Genomic DNA, 27340 nt, shown 5'->3' on the forward strand with positions numbered 1-27340 from the left:
CCACCAGAGCCTAAAATAAAAAGGGGAAACATCAGCTCTGCAGTATTCAGTTCACAGTAGCTCCAGATATAGCACTATACCAAAGGAATGTGGATCTGCCAAAGCTATCAGAGCTCAGGGGCACTTCTCTGATGCAGCACTAGTTCCCAGCAAGGTGACAAATCGCCCCTACCAGTTGATTGAAAGTGAGGGGAATCTAATCTACTTCAACTCAACTAGAGTGAAGCAGAGGACAAAGAGCACATGCTCAACAAATTCCTAGACATATTTGCCCAGTTGGGAACCACACTGGTATGAAAATACAGACTGGAAACTCCAGGATCTCCTTTTCCTCCTTACAAGACGAAACACATGGTTAACATGTGACGGTCAGCATTAGCCAACTTATTAATCAGTAGGCATTGGAAAAATTTGGTTACTTCAAATTAAGATGTGCAACAAAATTTATAAATCAAGAAATCTAACAAAAAAAGCAAAAAACAAACAAAAATCTGGAAAGTTGTAACCATGTTTTAAATAAAGAAATAATAAATTGTTCACTAGGTAAGTATACAAATTTGATGACAAGTCCAAAACTCGAAACATTGTCACAAGAGAGAAACAGAAGAATGTTAAGGTCCAGCTCGGAACACTGGGGGCACCCTACCCACCACGCAAAAGTGTGTCACAGGGGGAATAGAAGACATGAAGGTAGATTTTTCTAGACAATAGCTATCTTAAAACAAATAATTTTAAAAAGTTTTAAAGTTGGGATTAATAAAAATAAAAAGTGAAACCAAAAAGATAAAATTTCAAACTGCATTCCTTACATCAATAATTTAAAAGAAGTTATGAGAAGAAGAAAAATTTTCACCAAAGGGTCATCTAATAAGTTATTAATAGTAATTTAGTAAATAAATTGGTCATGGAAATCCTAAGAAAAAGCATAAAATAAAAGCAAATGCAATTTACTAGCTTCTCACAAGGAAATTTCCAACAGTATCTAGAGAAAATTTCTTACGGCACTAAGTTTATTGCTTAGTAACAGCATAGAAATATCTGGTATTGACAGCAATGTAAAAACACTTCATAAAATTTCCCTTAAATACAGCAGTTTTTTTCTACTATTAAAAATGTATTTTATGAAATACATAGGGGCTCAATGAAAATCGAAAACCTCAACATTAAAAATAAAGATTGAAATTGTTTGTTTAGCATTCGATACAGGAAATCAGTGTCCTTTGCATCATGTTTCAAAATTAGTTATAAAGTTTGTCAATAGATGGTGCTACTGAGTTAAAAAAAACTATGAAACAATGTTTTCAAAATGGCGCCCATTTGCAGCAACAATGTAGAACAGTAAAAAAAAAAAAAAAAATAACAGATGCATGTGCAAATATTTCAGTCAAAATTAATCGGCAAGTAGCAAAAATATTGTTTAATATTTTTCCCTTTTAACAGTCCCATCTGTTGACAAACATTGTAACTAATTTTGAAAACTGGTGGGGAAAATAAATCTAGTTAATATAGAAAGTAGCAAACCATAATTTTTATCTCCTGTTTTTCTTAAATTGATTTTGGAAACAATTGGTACCACTTTATTTATAATTCCAGTTAATTTGTGTTTTGCTTCTCACATAAAATTGAAAATTAAATAATAGAACAAAAGAAAGTTTGAAAAATAATTTACACATTTATTTAAATGCCTAGTGAATCAGTACAAATATGAGATATGACTGTGTAATAAAGTTACAAAATGCATGATTTAATTTCATTAGTCCTAAGTTATACTATCATTATCATAAGAATAAATTGTCTAGAAATGTTGAGGAAATCCACCAGCTCCACTTTGTTGAGGATTCCCAGCTCCCGAATTATAGTTCATAGATGACTGGGATTGTTGAACACCACCGCCCATATGGGACTGAAAAAGAATAGGAAACATATTAGAATTTACAAATCAAGAATATAAATATCAAAAAAATGAGATTAATCTTGAACTACAGAATGATTTTTCAACTTCTAACCACCTACAATGTATTAGTGCCCTACACGTTAAGGTCGCTTTCAAGCATTTTTGATGGAAAGGGGCACAAAAAAAAAAAAAAAAAAAAAAAAAAAAAACTGCTTTACTACTGGTTCCTGTACAAACTAGATTGAATAGCTGGTTGGAATCTTGTTTATTCCATGTAAATTATTTGGATATGTATGCTGAGTGCTTTGATAAGGAGAAAGAAAATAGTAGTAGTTCAGTTTTAAGCACAATTTGTGAAGAATGTCATGATTCAGATTTGAATACAGATTTAAAAAGAAATTGAAACATATGCACCATTAATTTGGAATAAATTGACCTTATTTGAAAAACAAAGAATTAGTTCACACATTATTTACAATAAAATGTCTAATTTCTTGAAGGTATTCGAAAGTTAATTAAATGAGTACTTAAAATCCAAAAATGATCTAAGACTTTGTCAAGAAAATTTTTTTAATTATTTTTCTTAATGCAGCAGCGATAAACAGAGATTTTGACAGCCAGCCTGAAGCTTTTTTAAAGCATGCCGAGTTTTTGATCCCAGACAATATAAATATTTAAGTGTTATGAATGAGGACAATTCTTCAACATATCCCACTTTAAACATATCCCGATGTTCGAGGATGACGAAGAATTGTGTATTCAATTCTTACAAAGCAAAGGTTAAGGATTTGCACGTTGATCAGGGGTCTGTCTAGGTTTTTCTGAGAGGTACCTATTTTGTGAAAATTTAGACATAATTTGTGAAAAATTAAAAATTATATTAAAAAATCAACACAAAAATATGGATTTACCGTTTCTTAAGGGATGCAAAAATGAAATTTTAAGAAAAAGTATTTTGTGAAGCTACCGTTTTTCCTAAAATTGAATTTGTGAAACTACCGTTTTTCCTAAAGTTGAATTTGTGAAGGTACCGCTAAACGGTAGTAAATTCGGCCTGGACAGACCCCTGAGTTGATGAAGGGAAATTTATCCAGTTTTGTAAATCAAAGACTGAAAGCTATCCAAAATTGGCCAAAGTGGTAATTCGATGTTTGTCGGTGCCTACAAACAGCGTGGATGCAGAAAGATCGTTTGCAAATTATAACAATGTATTAAGTGATGAAAGACGAAGCATAAATGAGAATAATCTAACTATGTACAATGCTTTGTACCAAAATTCTGTTTAATTAAATAATAATATTCATATTGCCTGAAATGAAAAGAAATACTTTTGTTGCGTTTTTTTTTCGATTTTGTTTAATTATTTACGCAATTTGTCTTTTACATAATTTATATAGTAAAATTTTTTGTGCTTAGAATCTGCGTAATTTCCACAATTTCCTGCGAATGTCGGCTCTTGCAGCCCTACCCATGATCCATCTACCACAGTGGACATTTTACATGAGCACTGTGGTTAGTGCGAGCCGGGAGCAGAATATCAAGCAGACATCACTGGGATTCGAATCAGTCACATCATTGGGAGGCGAGTACTCCATCCCTTGAGCCACAACGGCTCTATCAACTGTGGTTAATAACATTTTAAAGTGCAAGTTTTTTAAGAAAAAAGTTTTTTTTTGGACTCTTAATGAGGCATTTATTCCCTCCTTTATACAAGTATAATTTCAATTTACATTATAATTTCAAAAAAAAAAATATTTAAGAATCATTGATTTTCTTGACAGATACTCATTTTTCCCTCTTTAAAATTAATAAATGCAAACCAAATATTCTCATTTCATATTACTTCATGCACAATATATTGCATAAAAAAAAGGCTACATTTTGGAAATATTCTTCAGCAAATCTAAAGTTTCATAGCAATTTACAATTTTTTTAAATTTTTTTACAGTATTTAACAATGTTAAAAAGATTAATAGAAATAAATGTTATAACTTTCAAGCAAAAAGGTTAAATAACTAAGTATTAAAAATTCAATTTTAAATGAAGGCAGTTATTAATAAGGGATAAAAAGCCAGTAATTCATTCATACCTGTGATGATGCAGCTGAAGTAGTAGTTGGTGGAGGAGGAGCCATTCTCACTCGTTTTGCACTTGGACCATGATTGTTATTATCTTGATTACCCTGATTATTATTTGCATTAGTCTATAAATATAAGAAAAAATTACAAGAAACCAAAAACAAACACTAAATCTGAGTAGTTACTTTAAAACTGTAAGTTAAAAAAATTTCAACAAATAGTAGAAAAGAGTTTGCCATACTTAAGTAAAATATGTTATACAAAAATAAAAAAAAAAACTTTTAAAAAGAGGTTAACACTAAAAAAACTTTTTGCATACTCAGAAAGACAAAATTTTTGAATACCCATTTCAAAAATTTTTATATAGTCCTTGGATTTTTGCATGTAGATATCAAATTCTTATCTTAAATCTAAAAATATAATAAAAAAAAATTTTTTTAAGGTATAGTAGAAGCTTGATCATTAGAATTGGATGGGATTTTTTTTTTCTATTTGGTTAACAAATATGACTGATTTGATGGAGCATTATGACTTTCTCAATAATACTAAAACTTAGTAATTGAGTTTCTATTCTTTATAAAAGATAATATGGCATGCATACAAGTATGATTTCTTTTTACTACCTTGTATTTAATTCTCTTTTTTTGGAATTATTATATTTGTTCACATATTTTCCTGCTGGTTTTATTGTTTAAGCTGCATTTTTTGATGACATGCCAGGAGCATGGAGCTCTTTATAATTTATAAAACTATAATTTAATATTATAAAGTGATTAAGAAAAGCAAGACATTTATTCTTAATATAGCAAAATACTGACTGGCCTTTGCCACAATTCTAGAAATAAATGTCAATATTTACACTTCTATGAGGCACAAATCTAAATGATTAAGTAAGCACTTAGAGTCATTATGAAAAGTTAAAAAATTACACTGAAGGTAAGTATTTTTGGAATTCCTTAATAACAAAAAAAAAACGAAAAGAGCCACACAAGTCTGCCAATCTCTAGTGTTAAGCTACGTAATGTACAAATAAGCAAGCTCATAAAGCAAACATTTGCTTCTGAACTATATTGAAGCACCTTTGTAAATGTTGAGGTTAAAAAATGTAGTACAAACACATAACGTTAACAATAGAATAAGAAAACCAAGGTTCGTGAAATTGAGGTTAAAAATTACATTTTAGTGACTTTGAATAAATTAGCTTTATAAATTTTTTAAGTTGAGAAAAAGAAATAGATTTTGCCTTTCCTTTATTATTTGTTATTCCTTAATTAACAAATGACAATGTATCAATTATAAATACAGGCTAGAAAGAGTTATTTTATGGATAAAATGGATTAAAAATATACAATATATTTAACAATGCATTCTAAAAAATAAAAAGTTATGCTGAAATCGGTATGCAACTAACCTCTGATTATTGATAACCTAGTTCTCTTTTAAACTCATATGCAAGAAGTACAAAAATAATAAATTTTATACCAGTGATGTTTTATCTGTATGTGATTTTGTTGGCATTAAATTTTGCACCACAATATTACGTCAGACAAAAATTGTTCCACATTTTGTCAGATGACAATTCCATCAGATCAGCGATATTTACCACATACCACAGACAAAAAATACAAATATGAAATTTCCGTCTTGCAATATTTTGCTCATGCAAGTGTAAATGCAATAAAGAAAAATTATTTGAGAAAATTAATATGTAGACAGTTTTTAGCTATGATAGAAGTTCTAATAATTGTACACCATAATCAAACATAAATTAATGCCCTGGAGTTGTGTTAATGTAATTTTTAAGTAAATATAATGTGACCATGAATTAATATAAGGAGATCTCAAATTTTCTTAGGCTCAGAAAAAGTATAACTTTTAACAAGCAGAAAAATTATGTTCATATACAGATAAAGAAACTATTATTTGCCAAGAATATATATTTCTTAAAAAATATTCTATATTTTATGTGGCAGTGTTGATCACATCCAGATTGCAAATGTGAAAAAAAAGTAGAGTTGTAAAAGGTTATTAATTAAACATTCTCATTAATAAAGTAGGACACAATAGGCACCTTTTTGCACTTTTAACTTGTATAGAAAGTTTTCTTTCCACCCCCTAGAGGTGATAATTTCATATCAATATAGTAAAAGCAGGGCTGTGGAGTCAGTAGGGAAAATGATCAACTCAGACTCCTGGAATTTTGAACTAAAAGAATTTGAGCATCTCATATATATATATATGTGAACAAATAAACATGTATTATGGCTTCTTTTTTTCTATTATGAAAGTAATAGATGCTACAGAAGAAAAAATTGAAAGCATAGCAGATTAATAATTAGCATTTACTATGAAATGGAAAAACTGACATTAGTAATTTCTAAGAAACAGTATAGCTTCGGCAAGATCTTCGATGAACTTCAGAGCTGAGAATAGTCTTTACACATTAACTTGAGTACGAAAAAGAGCTTTTACTGTAATGGCTACTTCTTTTATCTTTTCAGAATAGATTTATTTGTATAAGTTCTAAAAGAGGGTCTAGCAAGAGCAATATTTCTTTAATTCTTTAAGGGTTATGTAGAAATTTTGTTTTAAATTTTTCATTTTTATTTCTAAGGGCTATTGTTTCTTTATTTTCATTTGCTTTGTCTTAGGCTTTTCAATATTATCTTATTATTTCTCAAATTCTAATTTATCATTGGAAGAGGATGGCAGAGACTTAGTTGCAATGTCTGCAGTTTAACTATCCCATTTTGAATACTGTAACTGTTCTGATTATAATTCAACTCTTAGTGTAATTTATACTTTTTTTGCCTTTTGAATTTCTTTGCCACCAAAAAAAATTCTGGGTTACATATATATCCAGCAAGATCTCAGTGTCTAGCAAACTAGTTTTTTTCGCCATTTCTTTATTATTATCTCAATAAAATAACTAAATATTTATTAATGTACACCTCCATAAATAAAAATAACACAGTTAGTCATTAAATTTTTTTCCAATTCACCTTAACTTCATTTCAAATTCAAACTGTCCAACAAATACTAGTGTCTTAAGTCGACATGTTTCTAACAACTTCATGACACAAATTCTTTTTACCCAAAATTTTGCCTAACTCCGATGTTGACATTATAGCCTAGAGTAAAAATACAGTATCCTAAAAATCATATACTTTTGTTCAATAGAAGTAATCGATTTCTCTCTAAGATAATGAGTATTTGAAAAATAGATTCACCTATTTTTAAAAATAAAGATATATGAACCAACATTATGGACTAACATTTTTCTTCCCATTTTGAATCATTCAACATATACTGAGATAATTATTTTATTTTTCAAAACACTTGTTTTACTAGCTTTACTTAGACTAATATCTTTTGTTATTTCTTTCACTTATAAGTATAATCAGCTATTTAACATCCTAATTAATTGCATTTTTTCAGGAAACTATATAAAAATATGAACGATTTGTAATAAGATTACAAGAAAAAAACATTTTTATAGAAAATAAAATATTTAGACACATACACATCCTACTGTACTATACTTGCAATAGGAATTTTATATTATGCATAGTTAATATAAAATGTAGGAGTTTTAAACATACAAAAACAAAAAAATCTGAGCCAATACCATACTGTTTTTAATGTGAAAGTATTCCCTGCGTCTTTCCTGTTAAAAAAGTTCAATGGTAAATCATAATTTAGTAATAACAGTTTTTTTGCAGTTCTGGTGCTCACCAGTTCACCAGCTTTAAAAGAACATGCCAGATCAAATCTGAAGAATTGCAACACATTCTAAAAACTGCATAGATTTAAATAGAGAACCCAGTCACATTGAGTGTTTTGTTTGTTTATGCCCTGTCAGCTAATAAAACGTTGAACATAAGTAATTTAACTCCAATTTTTCACATAAAAAATGCTGGCCTACTGGCCAGTAGTTTTCGGCCAGGTCGGCCTAAAAAGTCAAAAACTGAAATATGAGTAATAAGTTATTAAAAATAAAAGCAACTTCATAAAAAAATAATATACAGAGATTAACTAAAACATAAAAAAAAATGAACAAAATATGTAAAAAGCAAAGATCTAACCTTCATCATCTTATCCATGGACCCACGCAAATGGAAGGCAGAGTTCTGAAAATCCCGAGGTAAAAAACTTAATTTTAAAAAATCAATATCAAATGCTGAAAATCACAATAAAAAATTTCCACAAATCAGGAACTTTTGTTTCACAAGCGATGTGAAATTAAAACTGAGGATGTAAGAAGAGATCACAAAGTTGGGGAAAATTCAAAGTCTTCAAAGTGAAGTTGTGAATGTGATGAAATTTTCAGGCAAAGTTTGAAACTTAAGAGTAAGTTCTGAACAAACAACAAACATTCTTGAAATTGCAAGTCAAAATTTACATTGAGAAGTTGTGAGAAAAGTAAGTAAATTTACGAGGTGAGTCAAAATGAGAGCTTATAAGATGAAGTTATAAACTTCACAAGATATTAGATAAAACTTGAAAAATTGTTAGTAAGTGATGCACAAAATATATACATTAAAGTGTAAAATATACTAAATTATTATTTTTAAATGCATACAAAATTAGATTATAATTTGCATACTTTGAAAAAAAATATTTATTGGTATAGTGAATTTAAAATTTGTATTGCTAAATAAAAATACAACAGAAAAAATGAGATAAATACAATAATTCTTTACCAAGTAAACTTAAATTAGAAACAAAAGTGAACCAATTTCATGTATTTTAAAAATGTACTTTTTAAAGCGTATAGAAAATAAAATTGATATTTAAAATACAGTTTTGAACATAAGTCTTTAGAAAACCAAACTAAAGTAAATTAAAAAATTAATTTATGCAACAAAAAATAGTAAATTAAAGCTACAATCAATAAAGTAGCATATTAAATAAGTTATTAAAAGTAACACCATGTTAAATTTACAGGTTTTAAAATAAATATAATTTTATTTAGAATATAAGTAGATATGAGAATTTTTTTAAAAATATTATTTAATAAATTTTTTATTGTGAACTATTTTAACTAGAATTCTCAAACATAATAAGAAATAAATCATTATATTATTTTTTATACATTTATTGTAAGAATTGATCATTTTTATTATTTAAAAAAGTTATTAATAATGTGTTAAGTTCAATAATAAAGATTTTAAATTTACAAAATTTTAAAGTAATGATTTTTTAAGCTAGTATCAAAATTAATTTTTCAGAATAAATTTTGCTAGATAAAATTTGCCTGTAATAATGGGAATAAGATAGAATCAACTCTGTTGCCATAATTTCAAATGAACAGCATTCTATTATACATCATGCATCTCATTTAAATATAAACCAAATGATTTGAAAAAAGAAAACATACCTTGTTTGTATCAGACTTATCCTCTTGATCATCATCAGTTAAAAATTCTCTTTTAGGGTAAGGGATATGATAACCAGAAAACACACTGAAATTTTTATAAAAAAATTTTATTATTAAAACAATACAATGATACAATGAAATAATTTGTATACCTAGAAACAGTAAAAAATCTCTTAAGATTGCTAATACATTACCAGGTAAATAACAAGTCCAAACAAGATAATTTTATGATGAATTATATTATTAAAATATATCATAATTAAAGTTAAAGAATAGTTAGAAAAATAATTAATGATAACAGTCTAATATTTGATTATAACTTGAATTTCATTCATATTCTAAACATTATGTTCAAATGTAATATAAAGAAAATTGTTTACAGAGTCACTTTATTTGACCTTTACAATTCATCACTCCAACGAAAAGCAAATTAAAGTTATTTAATTGTGAGAAAATTCAAAGAATAAAGGCATCCCAAATGTCACTTACAAAAATCAAGCTTAATTTTAATATCTAAATAGATTTTGAGATTCAAAATTTAGGGGTGTAAAAAAAAAATTTTCTGGCCCTAGAACATAAAAAATTATTTTGCAATAATTGTAAAACTGTGTTTGAAATTGTTGATTGAAAATAATCAACACTAGCATATATTTTGGCAAGCAATTCAGCATTCAGAATCCTGATAATAGCTACTTGATCACAGTACTTTTACTGATCAGTGTAAAATATTGTAAAGTAATTAGGCAAAATTTGTAATTTTAATAACATCTAGTAATAGGTGAGGTAAAAAACTAATTGCAAAGATTTACAAGCTGTTGCAAAAATTCACAAAATGTAATCAAAATCAGATATTGACATAAAAATACTCACTCCTGAGTTGGTAAAGGATCTTCTTGAAAATAACTATCCTGCATAGCAAGTTCTGAAGTGATACGCTTAGTAGGATCCATAAGAAGCAGTTTTTGAAGCTAAATTTTAAAAAAAAGAGTAAAAATCATAGAAACAACCCCAGCAATTTAAAATGTAACAAGTTTTAGAACCAGCATTTTGTCCCTTATTTTACATATCTAAAATCACCATCACTCAACAACTTAATTTCATAACAACCATTGTGGTACAGGATTTAGGTAATCATCTGCAACTGCATATAGTTCAGTTTTATTTTGTTATCAAATTATACAAATATGCTAACAAAACAGTATAAAAGCTTATAAAAGTTATACACGTCAGGGAGACATGTTAATTTGTGCTATCTTTTACGATATACATTGTAGAATTACTAAAAAAAAAGGTTATAGTTTCGTAGCTTTACTGGAATCATAGACTTGGTGACATATTTTGATAAATAAGAACATTCGTTCTTGAAAAAGAATCAACTGTATGAAGTTGCAGAGCATTGGATTTGATTGGCCCACTAAAAATGGCACATCTTATAATGACATGCTCTTAACAAATCAAATGTGAGATAAAGAATTTTTATTTTGCTGTAGAAGAAAATAGTCTCTAAGAAACAATATTTATTATACTTTTATCTGCTGGCAGATAATGGCATTTTGATCCTTTAAAAAAATTTCATGTTATTAGGAAATAGTGTAAATGAGAGGAATATTCTACCTAAGTTTTGCAGTTTAAACTTAGTTTTATAACTTTTAGCATACCAAATTTTCTTATAAAACTTAGTAAGGGAGGCGATAAATGCTAAAAAAAAAATATTTTGAATGAAAAAAAAATAATGACTGATTTTTTCCAATTAGTATCAAATTTCTCTAATTTTTGTAGCTGGTGCATAATTTTTTTCAATTTTGCAAAATCAAAAAATTATTACCAGATTAAATTTTTTTTAAATAATATGGACTTTAACCCCTTACCTGCCAAGTAAAATTTACGTGATTCACTCCCCAGTGCCAACGTTTTTCGCTCAAGTGCGCTTTGTTATGCGGTGTTTTAGTGGGGGGGGGAGATGAACGCATTGCAATTTAAAAACAGTTTACTTTCACATGAGAAGAAAAAGGAAAAATACCAAACTTAAATTAAAGAATAAAAATTCTATATAAAATATGTTAAAACTTAGCTGTTGTATGATAAATCCTGAAACATGGTTGGACACATAAACCAACATCACATTCATTGCACTGATAGCAGGATTCTACACAGGAAAATATACACGGGAAAACGAAAGAAGAATAAACCCGACCTTACTCAAATAGAAACACACAAACAATAAATATTATGATATAACTTTTCTAACACATCCCTTTCCCATTCCCCCTTCCCCGAAATTTGTAATACATTCATTGCAAACACTTTCAATGACAAACATTGGCAAACACTCTCAAGGTCATTTTACTGCATTCAGAAGGCGGGGGCGTAGTTCTATTTATAGCAGCGCAATGCAAAGCATCGTACTTCATGAAAGCGTTATATACGCCTGCGGCAGTTAGCGCATCGTCTGGCCGAGATGTACATATACGCCCGCGGCAGTTAAGGGGTTAATGCAACATGCACTCAGATTAATTCATTTCCCCAGACTTTTCAGGAATTAATTAATTTCCCAGACATTCAGATAATTTTTTCAGATTGATAACCTGATTGATATACTTCTTCCTCTTCAGCCTGGTTTTCTCACTGTCGCTACCTTATTTTTTTTAAAAACAATTTTTACAGTTAAATATGTAATGAACTGCTTTTATTCTTAGTTAAGCTTAAAAAACTAACAATTATTTAATAGAATTATCCAAGAATTAAAAATAATCAACTTTTATCTATAACATAATAAGTAGACAAGACCTAAACTTTATATAATGATTATATATCATCTGTAATTATTAAAATATCTTTGCAATTTATAAAGTTAAATGATTTTGATTTTCCTTTGATAAAATAAACAAATATTTGCATACTCAATTAAATATAAATACACTTACCAAAAGGAAAGCTTTGCTATCTGGTTTGACTTTATGTTTTTCCATGTACTTCGTTAATGAACAATTAGAATAACTAAAATAAGATATAATTAATAAGTGAACAAAAATTCATTTATTAATTTCAGTATATAATCAACATAATTTATAATGCATTAAAAAAGGATGCATTTTCATGAATTTTACATTAAGAACAAACATAAATGTGATCAAAAAGGATATATTTATGTTTTTTTTAATGTACTACACATGAATTATGCCACATAATTTGTGTGTAGCACCAGACTGCAGCTATATGAATAAATATTCAAATATATATATGAAGGTCAACTAATCAAATCTGTTGGGAAAAGAAAGGAACAGTTTTTTTCCGGAGAAAGTATGTTTCAGAGTCAGATTCCCTAAATTAGATAAAGTTAATTAAGTTTGAAAAATAAAATATTATAATAAAAGTTATTTGAGTTGAAATCTTCTTCTTTGCTCACTATATATTAATGTATGGGTAAAAAATGTAGTTACTGGTCTAACAAATCTTATGGTGATGTCTGAAATACTGCATAGGAAACCAATAGCTAAAAGATTCTACTAGCTAGTACACTCTTTCACTGGTCTGTTAATATGCTCAGATTTTTCAAAAACACTTCCAAATTTATGAAACAAAAAAAACTATTAAGATATGACAATATTTAAAATTTTTATCAGTGGTTCACTATGTCACCTTTCAAAATATCATTAAAACTTAAGTTCATACCCACAAAAAAAAACTAAGCACACAAATCAAAACAGAGTATTTATTAAAAAATTCTTCTCTATTCGACTGGCGACGACATTAATAGCTCAGTTTTCCCTATTTCTTTTCTACCTTATTTCCTTTATACAGAAAACCCCTATTCCTCAGAAGGCTCCAAGTCAAGCTTCTTATTACTGATGCATACTCAAAACAAAAAGAAACAAAATTTATCCCTTATTCTGACTGCAGTAGAAAACTGAATCAACATAATATCTTCTTACAGTCACTTATCCAAGATGGGTCAGTGATCTGGGAGAAGACGGATAATTAAGCAATTCAAATAAGGTTTTTAGTGGTATAAGAGACTATCTCTTTTTCAGTACTAATAGCCGTAAAATTTTTCCCATTAATATTTAAATTGGAAAATCAGCAAGCTCCAATAAAATTATTTTTGACTATGTAGCATAAGATTAATCATATTAAAGTTTGATAAGAAAGTACTCAAGATTATGAAAATATGCATGATGTCTGTTTTACAAGGGTAATTGAGACACGAAGTGAAAAACCCAGAAAATTTTATGTTCAAAAAATCGATATCAAGATACCAATTTATATACCTAACATGTTTCATTTATAACATAATTTTTTTAAATACCATTTATAATTTAATTACCAACTAAAGAATAATATCACACCTTTATAGTAACAAATTCAAAAAGCTTACTTCTCACAAGAATCTGGGATATTAGATTTTAAAATTGTGTGAATATGAATCACGATATTGTATTTTAAATTCGCGAAAATACAAATTGCGATGAAGTATTTTAAATGCGTAATTAGGAATCACAATGTATAATTTTCAGACTGTGTGAATAGAAATCGTGATGCGTTGTTTTTAAGAAAATAAATTTTTGACATTCCAAATACGTGAATACGTAACGTTATATTGGGTTTTAAAAACGTGTGAATACGAATCGCGGTATTTGGCTTAAAAAGCGTATAAATATAAATCAAAATATTGCATTTTTAATTCGCATGAATAAGAATCACAATGTATGATTCTTAAATTGTATGAATACTAATCACAATGTGTAACTTTTAAATCATGTAAATGTGAAAATCTATGTTTGATATTAAAATCGTGTGAATACGAAATGACAATATTAGCAGATTCTGGCACAATTCCAAACATTCAAAATGGCAAAAACCCACCAAACAAAAGAGCAAAATTGACAGAAGAATCACACATATATGTAAACGTCTCGTCAATGGGAATTATAAATAGTTTAGTCGGATTATCTAAGCTTTTGAATTGTGGAAATCCGCAAATCAATGATCTTGGGATACGAGGAATTCTGTGATATTCGCAAAAAAAAAAAAAAACGCACAGCGTTTAATTTTTAGATCAGAAAGAATGATACAAAAAACCTGTATTATAAACTATTTTCAATTAAAAGATTTAATCTCAAAATGTAAAAGGATAAACTTTACTACTTAATTTTTTATGCATCTAAATAAATACTTAAATTTACAACAAAAAAAAATACTTAAACTACTTGATACTTAAAATATATAAAAATATACAGACCTGTCGATTCTGCTAGAAAAATACCCAACAAGAAATGAAATACTTTTAATCAATTTAAAAAAGAATGTTGTGATAAAATGTAAAACACTAAAATTAAATTATTCATTAAGTATTAAGACTAGATATTTTTGATCTTACACATACTCGGCTTTACATTAAAAAAATAAATTATAATTTAATGCAGTGCATACTTTGAGCGCTTGAAATCCTTCATTAAAGTAGTGTGCTCAGGCATTTTTTTAATATCCTCCCATTCTTTTTCTGGAATGTAAAAGCATATTGTTAAATGTCAAGAAATAACAGAATAAAAATTTATTAAATAAATTTTATAACTTGTGGAAATAAAATTAAAAATCTTTAATGTGACATTTAACCTTATTGATCTTGGTAACTAGTATTGAAATTTTGACAACCTGAATTTTTTTCTGTTTTAAAAATTTACAAACCCTAAAGTTTCAATCACTTCATTTTGTTAAAGACTTTTAATATACAGTGAAAGCTCTCTGGAGCGAACACCTTTTGTTCCAGAGTTTAGTAATTTCGTAAACTGGTCCTCAATGGAGGTTGGTCGTTGTTAGAGGTTACCTCTATTGACTACAAACTGTAATCGAATATACGTAATCTCTCACAACAGTATTTTATTTTATTCAGTGTAATTTTTGTGGTACAAAAATGTAACTTGTGTTGGCGTCATGAAAGCTGGATTGATGAATAAAATATAGCATCAAATAAAAAAGATCCCTACTGATAGAATTATACGTAAAAACAAATTTTCCAATTATAAAGGATAGAATTATTTTAAATAAATAATTAAGTTTTCTTTGCTTAAGTTTGAATTTAATTTTATTTTATAAAAATTAGTTTTGCTTTAAAAAATGAGAAGAGGTTTCCTTGTTTGAGATGCTTAGTCTTTACTAAAATATTTTTTTCTAATTTAGTTTTCAACTCTAAAAATAAATCACTGATAGCATAGACTTTAGTGCACTCTGACTGCAACATGAGGTTATTGATCTCTCTTTCAGAGATGGTTAAAAAGAGCTCTCTAAACAAGCATTTTGAATACACTTGAAACAAGTGTATTCAAATATTTTGAATACACTTGTAACTATATATTCATTTTCTTAATATTTTTTCATTTTGATATTTTCTTGTGTTTCCTTATTTGTCCCTTTCCGCATTTGATGCAAAGGTTTGCCCAATCGCTGGGAGAAGTTTTGATGGTCTCTCCTAAAGGTTAACCTGAACATAAAATCCAAAGAAAAAATTATATGCCCCCCAAAAGTGGCCGTAAGTAGAGGTAGTCTTTCCTGGAGGCTTCACTATATATTGGAAGCAATGAATATGAGGCATACATTGAGTATTTCATTTTTTTAAATACAAAAATACTATTTTAATATTGTTAATATACCTTGAGGGAAACCCATGACATTAAATATTCTATCCAACTGGTCATGATGATATGGATTACTTGTTTTGATGTCTTCTTGTCGGCAGTGAAAGATTGGTTCGGATGTTAATAATTCAGCAAAAATACAACCTATAGCCCATATATCTGAAAGTATTTCAAGATTCATAGTGCACACATTTTTCTATATAAATATTTGGTTAGATAAACAGAAAAAATTATGCATCACAATAACAATCAGTTGGTGGCCCCCAGAATTGTTTGCGAATAACATGGTTTATAAACTAGATATATCTTTAACAAAGTGGATGCAGTTTCTTTGTAATGTAGCATCCAAAGATGTAGTTTGTAATGTAGAAACTAGGGATGCAAATGTAGTACCCTGATACATAAGTTTAGTTCTTATTGACTAGTAACACATTCATCCTGCTTACTGAAAGAAATAATTCCAGAGACCATACATTTTTTAAGTACATACTACAATTAAGCTAATATTTTAAATATTATACAATTTTTAATCAAAGAAAATTATCACTATGTTAGTGATCACAACCATTCATAATGCCTACTACTAAATTAAACAAATAAACATTAGTTATGCACAGATAATATTAATACAGGAATTTTAAGTATGCAATGCAATTTAAAATTAATCTACTTTAAACAACTTTGTTTTATGGATAATTTGAGTTCATGATTATAGTTCATGATTTTGAAAAATCTAGGCACACACAAATGTACAGTAATAAAGTACAAAAACGATACAAAATCACTTTAAATATAATATTAAAGTTTTAATTTTTTAAAGAAAAAAATGGGTAGTTAATCTTAAAAGTTAACGAACACTATTTTTCCTTATATAGCTAAATTTTTATTTCTCAACTTTTTTTGAAAAATATTCTGCTATGAAATAATGTAATAACAATTACAGATTGTTGAGGGGGGAGGGAATATATGAATAAAATTCTTTAATTGTACCCAATTTTCATAGAAAATGAGAATCATTGTGTGAGTTATTAACAAAAGCACATTAAAATACATCAAACAACTTAACAAAAAAAATTTTCCAAGAAGCCCAAAAACAGAGAAATTTGTTTAATATTTCAGTATTTAAATGTTCACTTAAGTCTTATATAAGTATGGTTTTGAAAAATATATATATATATGTCGGAAATACCATGTGTTTTAATAAATATCCATATTGTCTTTTACAAAAGTTCAAACTATATTTCAAAATATTATAAGAAACAAGACCCTGATAAGAAAATCTGGATTGGCTTCAGATATTACTACCATTTTAAAAAATAATCCTCAGAAAGAGTAAAATTTGGCAAGTCATAAGAGTAACAGGTCTTTTAAGAAATCCTTATAACGGTTATCACGCTGCATTATAATGTATGAATTATTTTTTCAAACAAAACATTAAATATAGAATGAATAACACTTGAATCACTAGCATGTCTCCTGCTTCTACTAAATATTTTAAATAAAACAAAGGCATCACCAATACAAAGGAGTTTATATTCAGGAGTTAATTTAGGCAATTTTTTTTAATATATCTAACAACTTGTTTTTAGATTCCTTGGCATATAGAAAATTTTTTGTTTAATTTTTGCTTTTTAATTTATCAGTAAGAACTATATTGTTTTGTAAAAAACTAGTTATCAGAATTTTTAAGAATTATCAATAAAATCTTAAATATTTTTGTTTATTAAAAGAAAATGCAGACATTTTATTCATTACATTAAAACACACAGAATGGTATTTATTCTCATAATTTTTAACTCCTCTTAATATCTTTCAATAGTTTTGATAACAAAAAAAATTTGAAGAAATTAATCTTATCATTTTGGATATGAATTATTAAATACTAACATAAAATATCTATACAAACCTATAGCTTTAGTATAATGTCTAGCTCCCAAAAGTAATTCAGGTGCTCGATACCAAAATGTTACTACAACAGGGTCCAGATCAGCTAAGGGCTTTAAAGGCGAATTGAATAACCTAGCAAAACCCATGTCAGCTACAAGAAAAACAATTTTAATTAAACCAAAAAGATACAAGTGTTTTATAGTTTTAAAATAAGAAATTGATTAAAGTTATTTTCACAAGTAATGATGATATTTCAACTTTTAACTGACTTCCCTTCTGTATTATACTAAATATGAGAATTGGAACTTTAATGGAACCTATTTATTTACAACAGATACAAATCACTAAGTTTAACTGTCTATAAAAGGTAGTCACTAGCATTAAGTATAACTTGTTGCCAGTGATATGAAAGTTGTAAAATACCTACAGCAATGTCTCTTCTGTTGACAGTTTGAATATAGCGACCAAAAGTCAGAAAAAACTTTGAAGGAAACGTTAAGTGATTCCTCTAACTTAGAAATAAGTTAAAGTTAAAAGGCTCAACTCCAAGGACTACAATTGATTGTATAACACTTCTCAACATGATAGATCAATTTGTTCTTCACTAACAGTGTAGAAAGCCTTGGCTGACTCATACCTGCCACACTTTGGCATCCCTCATTGAAGAGATTGATGCACCAACTCTACACCAAACTGTAAGGCAATGTCCTACAAGTCTCTAGAAGACATAGATGCAGTATGATCTTTAGCACATCAATTTTTGTTCCTGCAACAGTTTTGTTCAGCTGCTAATGTGCTCAGTTTTTATCATCATTAAGCATGTGTGTGATGTTGGAAGAGATGACCTTGATCATTACCAAGGCAAAAAGTGTTTGAGAGATGTTCATAAGTGCTGGCAAGGGTCTTTGAGTCTGTAACCAGATTGTTTTACAACTATGGAAAAAGGTGTACTATGGAAAAGCTTTATATAGGGATTGTGCGAAGTGTGAAGCACTTTTTAGCTACAACATAACTTTATTTCACAATTATACATAACTTATAATTAAACAAATCAATAATAAATGCATATTATTGCTTCAAGCTATAGAAGCAACTTAAAAACTCCACTAATACTTAGAATTTATTAAAATAATATTTATATAGAAATGATAGCAATGCGACATAAACATCATAAGATATAAGATAATTTTATTACTCTATTACAAAGTTTCTATTACAAAAGGGTATATTTTGAATGAAATATTTTTGAATCACCTATTTTTACTCTACCACGCTCGGGACCTTCACCCATAACTAGAATATTCGCAGGTTTCTAAAAGAGAAGAAAAACATTAAATTATTTTTATTATAAAGCAAAATTTTAATAAATAGTGCAAAATAAACTGCTCTTAATAATAAGAAAACTAAATGTAAAATAAAAGAGGCAAATTAATATCAAAATTATGAACTATAAATACATAATTTTATAATACAATAAATCATATTTAAAATTGATTAAACCAGGATTTAAACACTTTCTAGAAAAATCATTTAAGAAAGAAACAATGTGTGTTGAAAAAATGAATACTGAAATTAAAATTTTTTACTAATATTAAATGATTATTAAAGCCTACTTAGTACATGATTAAAATCAATCTAACTGTTTATGAAAAAGTTCAAAACATAGATGTTAAACAAAGTTCAAAACATAGATGAAAACAAGCAAATATTCAAAATGAAAGAAAATAAATTATACTTACTAGATCCCTATGTAAGACCCAGTTGGAATGTAAATAATGAATTCCATCTAAAATTTGATATAATAGAGACTTAACCATTCCTTTTGGCACCATTACAGGCTTTTTATTTGCTTTGGCAGCTCTGTGAAATTTTATGATATGCTGAAAGAAAAATACATCATTTTTGAATATTTAGAAAATATCTTTCATTGCAACTTCAGAGCAGCTCTGTGAAATTTTATGATATGCTGAAAGAAAAATATATCATTTTTGAATATTTAGAAAATATCTTTCATTGCAACTTCAGAGCAGCTCTGTGAAATTTTATGATATGCTGAAAGAAAAATACATCATTTTTGAATATTTAGAAAATATCTTTCATTGCAATTTCAGATGCAGCTATATTTCATATTAAGAAAATTTTTAAGACATTTTCTTCAATGATTTTAAGCATGTTAATGAAAGTACCTTTACCTTCCAAAACAAATAAGTTATTTGACAGCTGAAATTTGTAGAAAAAAATTCTCTATAAGTGTTTAAAAAACACAACCTACTACGAGCAAGTGAAAGACTGATTTTAGCTGCTAGATTTATCAAAATTCAAGAACAGGCAAATGAAGTCTCGAAGTTAAACAGCAATTGATAAAACTTTTTCTAAGTGGTAAGTCAAAAGGAAACAGTTCAAAGATTATAAGAAAAAACTATTTGAAGAACATTCAAATAACTATACAAAAAACATTCCAATAGTGCAAAAAAAAAGTGTCAAATTATGTTTAAAAATTATTCTTGAAACGAGAAAGAAAAAGAGTCCTTAACTCAATTTCCAGGCAGAAAACAGCTAAAGAACGACAGAATATGTAAAACAATTTCGTCAGAAAAAGTTTTCAAGCAAGAAATAAAAGTTTGCATATTATTTGAAACAACGTAAACAGTAAGAGTTAGAATGACACTTAAGTATCCTACATTGCATTTTGAGCCACAAAGGCTCAATGGTTAAAGGCACTAAATTGTTATTGCAAAGGACAATCCTTGAAGCTCTACTAGCTTCAGCTCGCCTGGGCTCATGTGGGACGCATAGGCATCCTGTATGTAATGTCAATTACATTATTAGAAGGACGCAGTTTGTCTCGAAATTGTGGATCCTTAACCTCTACGAAACCCCTTACTCACAGCGAGCTGTTGCAGTGATACTTAACTTTTATATTGAATTTCACTAACTAATGTGTGTAACTACTAATGTGGGTCAAAGTGTAACTGCCAGAAAATTTTAATGCATTGTTCATACCTTAAATTAAAACTTTTCTTAAGAGCAAATACTATAAAATTATAAACTTAAATTCTATTGACATACAATTGAAAAAAATTTCATAAAAGTAATATCAATTTCTAACAAAGTTATTTCTTCATGTTGTTCATAAGTGAATTGTACTTCTAAAGGGTATTAATATCCATATTAATACATAAAGGTTTATCTTTATAATTTACCTTTATTTATACTCAAATATATATTAGAAAGCTAAGAAATTTCTGTTTGATTCAAGCAATAAAGATGTTGAATTTACAAAAATACAAGATATACATTAAAAAACTTTATAACCTAAGAGCTTTTGATCTAAAAATAGAATTTTTTAAGGTGCAATCTTAAAACTCCAAGAAACATGCCTTTAAATATGCTAATTAGTGTACATCAATATTTCAATTACTAAATCAGTTGAAAATGCACTTTGAAATGCATTAAACATAAATTTTTTAGACAGATTCATAATTTATTAATACAAAATATGGAAGTAAGCCCATTACAAAAAATATGGTCCAGATGCTTAGGGCAAAAGGCTAGGCTAGGTCTTGTTGGGTCAAAAGAATAATTGAAAATTTTAATCCCTTAATGTAAGTTTTACTTTGTGCACACTATTATAAAGCTGTTATCAAAAATGAATTCCATGAAAAAAATTCAAGAAGTTATTTTAAAAATAATCAGAAACATTTTATGTTGGAAATGTTAGATACCCTTAAGCAAAATTTTAAAAAAAATATATAGTACAAAATTTATAAGAAATTAGCAAATAACTTTGAGGAATGAAATTTAAAAAAGTTTCACATTTAATTTTTTTTTTTTTAACTATTTAAATAATGTAATACGAATTTAGATTTTGTCATTTTAGAATTGCAACAATCAAGATTATGCACTCAAAGAAATAATAAGAAGAAATATTAAAGCTTATAAGTAAAATTTCCTTAGGATTAAAAAATCAAATAATTGTTAAAAGATTAGTTTTCAATATTTAAAACTATAAAATTAATAATTAATTTTGCAAATTAGCTGTTTTCAAAATACATACTTGGAATGAAGAGCTTTATAATTGCGCAAAAAAACTTTTTGATTCATGTAAATAGTCTCAGAGATATGATGAAATGCACATAGTAGAAAAATTTAACATCGAGAGGACCAAATTTGAATGTTTTTGAGTCTGATTTAACTTAGCATATTTAAGATATGCTTGCATTGAATGTGTGAAAAAAATGACCATTAGATTAGTTACAAGGTTTAAAAATTTTTTTTTATATAAACTGTATCTACCAGTCACTTATGAGAAAAAATAAATGAGAATAAAGCTTAATAAATCTGAAAATCAATCATATTAAAAATTAATTACAATTAATTCTGGGCAGAAAATTTACTTCGTACGAACATGCACATATATTTATATAAAAAAAAAAATTATACCCATAAATCATGTTCTGCATAATCGAACAATAAAAAGACTTTTCTATCAGTGTGAGATAGAAACACCCTTTGAAGAATTATCACATTAGGATGCTTTAGTTCTCTAAGAAGCTGTAAAGAAAACAAATAAACATTTAAAAAATAGATTGAACAAAATTCAAACATACTAAAAACTTATGAGAATTAATTAGAATAACTGGCCATGAAGTGTACATATTACTTGTTGGGATGAGTATTTTAATACAAGTATTAATACGGGAAACATAGGACATTTTTAAAAATTAGTTTAAATTATGATTCTGGCTTTTATTTGAACAAATAATACATTTTTACACATTTAGCCTCACTTGTAATGGGTTTAAGATGAGCTTAAACATAAATTATAAATAAGATATATTTTTAGTTTAGCTTATAAAGTAATTTGCCTCTTAATTCTTGAAACTTTTTTTTTATTTAATTTGATACATTCTATAGTTTTAATATAAAATTTTCAATAACTAACAAGTATAACATTAGCATGCTAAACTAACATCTTATATGTCAAGGGAATAAACACTAAAAAGTTTAAATTAAAAATACATAAAATTTTAGTTTAATCATAATTCAATTTCTGATATTTCCCTTTTTTACCTAAAAAAAATTTATATTACCAATCACCCACAAATTAATGCATTAACAGGAGTAATGAAAAACATAAAACATTCACAAATACTAATGATATTCTAAATAAATCAAGTCATAACAAATAAAATTTCAGAAAATGTTTCCTTACAGCTATTTCACGGCATGCAGACATGGATATTCCAGTGCCTTCAATCTGCTTTAATGCATAATCTTTCGGATCAGACCTTAAATAAATATTTTATAGAATTTTACATAATAATTTAGAACAAAATTTCAGCTAAATAAGAATTTTTATAAATACAAATTTTTTTATTACAAAAAGAAATCAGTCATCTTTAGGATGACTGATGTCTTTCATCCTAAAGATGACTGATGACCTGAAAAAGGGAAGACAGAAAGCATGATTTGCTACATTCTGTTAAGGAAACAAAAATATTTATTCTTACCAAGTTTAAAAATTCATAATGGCAACAGTTCACTGTTTACTAGACAGCATTTTTTTAAAAATAAACACCTTTTGTAGTAATAATGTTTTGTAGAACAACAACAAAAAAATTAACAGAGACTAGTAAAAATATTTCAATTTAAATTGTCTGGCATGAAAGTCTAGGATGTTGTTCTCTGTATTAATATTTTTCCTTTAAATTCCCTTTATAAACTTTTTTTAAAAAAAAAAAAAAAGATATTTTAAGAGATATGTAAACAAACAAGTGGAAATACATATGGCCTAATAAAATTTTTGAACTAGCCACTCAATTTTTTTTATTTATATCCCTGATTAATATTTCTGAAAAATAAAAGATACACAAGAAACACTTTACTCTAAAATGATGAAATATCCCAATCTTAATAAGTACTTTACAGCAGTTTTTTTTAAAATAAGGTCCTTGGTACTTAAAAAAATTTCATTTGAGCTTCATGAAAAAAATCAAATTTGAATCCAACAATAAGAAAAAGAACTTGAAAATGGCTTTTTACCAGTAAACGTAACAAACGATAGGATACTGATAATAAATTTTTCATAACAAGTTATTTAACATACGTGTCAGAAACATATTTTTGCAACTAAGTACGGTAAAGAACCTTAAAGTGAATGCTTGGTTAGCATACGATGGTGTGATTTTTAAGCAGGCAAAAAATACAATTTAGTTACAAATGATTTTTTAAAAAAAACTTGTTTAATCTCTATAGTCAGACCCCCATGATTTACATGAATGCCCTTCTTGGAAAGTTTTTATTATAACTAAACAAAGAAAAAAATAATTTGCCTCTTCAAAGAAAGTTTATCTTTTTCAAATTCTTAAGGAAAAAAAAAATAGTTTTTATACTTTTTCCTACTTTTGTTAACGTGATTTAATATAGAGTTTTCTATTCACACAATTTAATACCACGTCTTGTATTCATACAATGTAAAAACCACTTATGAGAGGAGTTCAAGTGATGAACTCCACTCATAAATACACTGAAATTTGAAATTGTACGTTTTTAAAATGAAACATCGGGATTTGTATTCACGTGATACTAAAAGCAAACATTGAGATTCGCATTCATGCGATGTCAAAATCAAACATAGCATATTAAAGCGATTTTAACATTAAATGTCGAGATTCGTATCTATGCAGATTTTAAGATCAAAAATTCAGATTCGTATTCATGAGATTTTAAAATTAAAGATTGAGATCCGTATTTATGAGAAATTAAGAAAAGACTTTACTCTAAAATGTTTTTTTAATTGAGATCTTGTGTTTGCAGGTTTTTCATTTTTACTCTGGTTATAGTTAACAGAAAATTTATTTATGAGGTTTGTATTTTTCTTATCCCTGAAAAAGATTTATTTGTAACTAATCTTAATCTTAAAAAAAATAGCAAATATGTAGAATAATAATACTTTTTATTATTATATGCTAACCCATCTTTTCTTCTTGCTTTATAGACATGACCATAAGTTCCTCTTCCAACTTTACAGCCTTCATATTCAAACAAATCTTCAACTTTAGCTCGTTCATTAGATGTTCTCACTTTAAAGTCAAAATCCATTTAATTTCGGAACACTGTTAAGAAAAAAAAAATTTTTTACAATGATTACATTAAAAATTATTAGTTTCTCTACATGTTAAATTTTTCATGAAACTTTACATTTCGGAACGATTAGATCTATTTAGATTAGAACTGATTAGATCTATTTAGATTAAAACTGATTAGATCTATTTAGATTAAAACTGATTAGATCTATTTACATAAAAAAAATTTCATTCTGACAAGTAAAATAATAAATTATACATATATAATAATTCACATTACTTTTAAATATAATCATAATCAATTTTTAAGATTATTCTTCATTCCTATATGTATAACTAAATAATGATTTATATATGCTGGATTACAACTATCTAAAAATGGTTATGTACCCTTGCTTAACTACTCACAAAAATAACTCCTTAATAGTTTTTTGTTTCTTCGATTCAGATCATTTCAACGTACTGAAATGTCTGAGAATGAATATACAAACTATTAACTTATCTATTGGGTTCATTTTTTCTTTAGAAATTAACACTTGGCCGATATTCCACTTTTTAGAACAGGCCTTTCAATGACAAGATAATGAAGGAGAAGAAATAGAGCTAATAGAAATTGAATATCTTTTATCACAGATTCTTATTAATTGTGACACTTTTAAAGTTCTCTTTTAGTAGCAAATCATAACATATACAACACAATTTCAAAATAAATGTTTAATTATCCAACAATCCTTACTTTAATTTAAATAGTTTTATGTTTTGCTGTGATTTTTTTTAAAAAAATCACAATTACACCAAAGATTTTATTTTCTCAAATATAATAACTATACATCAAACAAGAATAGAAATCAAAATTTCAAATTTAGACTTAAAAAGAGTTGCGTATGTTGCGTACATGAACCATGTTCTAATAGAATGATACAATACACATAACACCCAACCAAGGTTAAATACTTAGCCTTGTCTTCAAGGTTCAATTTTTTTAATGACTATGATCAGAAAAACACATAATTTTTATCTGTTAAGACAACATGACTTAGTATCCTCATATCAAGCTTCCACTCCATGTAAACAAGATATGACTTTTAAACACAATAAATTTATCAAGCAAATTACAGCTGTTGTGTGGATCAAGCACAGTAGCCCTAGCTCTACTCTAACAGTGAGACAACCACCTTAACGGACTACACCACTTGAATATCAGTACTTGGATACTTGTTCTTACAAAGGTATTCAGTTAGAATGAAAAATAAAATTAAAGCAATATTATAAAACTATTTGCTTAGACAAAAATCCATAAAACACATTTTTAATATTAATAAAAACAACTTCACACTAGCTTATCTGAAGAAGATATATAGAGCATGAATAAGAGGCATATAAGAGCAGATATCCATATGTGCATCTGAGCAAAAAAAATTGCTAAGATTCGGCAACAACCAGACAACTAATAGTACTAGGAACTATAAGACATTACATAATGGAAAAAATTCATAAGGTAAAAATCATAGCCACTCCCACGCAAGGCCATGGACTAAATATTTTTTAACGAAACAATCAGGCAGTGATAAGAACATCTCTTTATATAATAAACGTAATTATTGTTTGTTTAGAGTTTCGTAAAAATACCACATAATTAACATTAAATAAAAACTATGAAGTTTTCTTTTGAAAAAAATAATTTACAATTACCAACAAAACAAGTAATTTTAAGCCCTATCAAAATATAAATTTTCAAACAGACGACGAATATAATGTCAACTTATGCAAACATCTTGAAAATTCAATTTTTTCACCTAACCAGTTAAAATTTAATATGAAAACCAACACAAGAAGCAAAATTAGTAAAAAAAATTAAACTGTAAGAAACATGACACGTTAAATTAAGTTAAATAAATATTGAAACATCGAAACTCAGCGGCTTTCACACCGCATTTATCGTTCTGTTTTTGACGTTCGGCTTATGTTGCCAGATATTTTCTGAACATTCGTACAAGCAATAAGACAAAGGCTCACTTACACTAAGACTTAAGGGCCATTCTCACTGCTTCTGAAAAATCACTTGGATGGGTGACCAAGCAAAGCTAGGCACAGATAGCGCTAGGGGTTACAATTCGTCGAAAGACTTCCGAGCAGTGGCGTAGCTACCAAGGGGCTAGGCGGGGCAATGCCCCGGGGCCCTCAAGCTCAGAGGGCCCTCGAATCCTTACCAGAAATCTCGATCGAACTGAACTTTTGGAAATTTCTCCCATTTTCAAAATAAATATGACAAAAAATCGATTTTTTTTAATAATATTTTATTCTATTCTATGGATCTTTCTGAAAATTTGGAAAAAAAAGCATAAAAAAATTCACATTAGATCAAAAGTTATCGAAAAAAT

At 27.5% G+C, this 27340-nt stretch overlaps 1 protein-coding gene across 4 annotated transcripts; it reads right to left on the reverse strand.

Annotated features, from left to right (window-relative positions):
- Window positions 1-1652: 1652 nt before the first annotated feature.
- LOC107450214 (cyclin-dependent kinase 8) lies at window positions 1653-26982 on the reverse strand. 4 transcript variants are annotated; one of them, XM_087159588.1, is made up of 15 exons: window positions 26652-26982; window positions 24827-24989; window positions 23087-23162; window positions 22315-22425; window positions 19611-19751; window positions 19126-19183; window positions 17891-18022; window positions 16000-16143; window positions 14783-14852; window positions 12277-12349; window positions 10223-10320; window positions 9353-9437; window positions 8058-8102; window positions 3984-4097; window positions 1653-1903 (listed from the first exon to the last, which is right to left on the reverse strand). In XM_087159588.1, the coding sequence occupies exons 2-15, from the start codon at window positions 24973-24975 to the stop codon at window positions 1796-1798; spliced, it is 1404 nt and encodes a 467-aa protein (XP_087015714.1). In that variant the 5' UTR covers window positions 24976-24989; window positions 26652-26982; the 3' UTR covers window positions 1653-1795. The 4 variants fall into 4 exon arrangements, with proteins under 4 accessions (XP_087015714.1, XP_087015715.1, XP_087015717.1 ...); XM_087159589.1 differs by having other exon boundaries at window positions 24848-24989; window positions 26652-26931; XM_087159591.1 differs by lacking the exon at window positions 8058-8102 and having other exon boundaries at window positions 24848-24989; window positions 26652-26927.
- Between the last annotated feature and the right edge of the window lie 358 nt (window positions 26983-27340).

Source organism: Parasteatoda tepidariorum, chromosome 3 (genome assembly GCF_982258835.1).
Source record: "Parasteatoda tepidariorum strain Cologne lab strain chromosome 3, Ptep-v5.0, whole genome shotgun sequence".
Classification (NCBI taxonomy): Eukaryota; Metazoa; Arthropoda; class Arachnida; order Araneae; family Theridiidae; genus Parasteatoda; species Parasteatoda tepidariorum.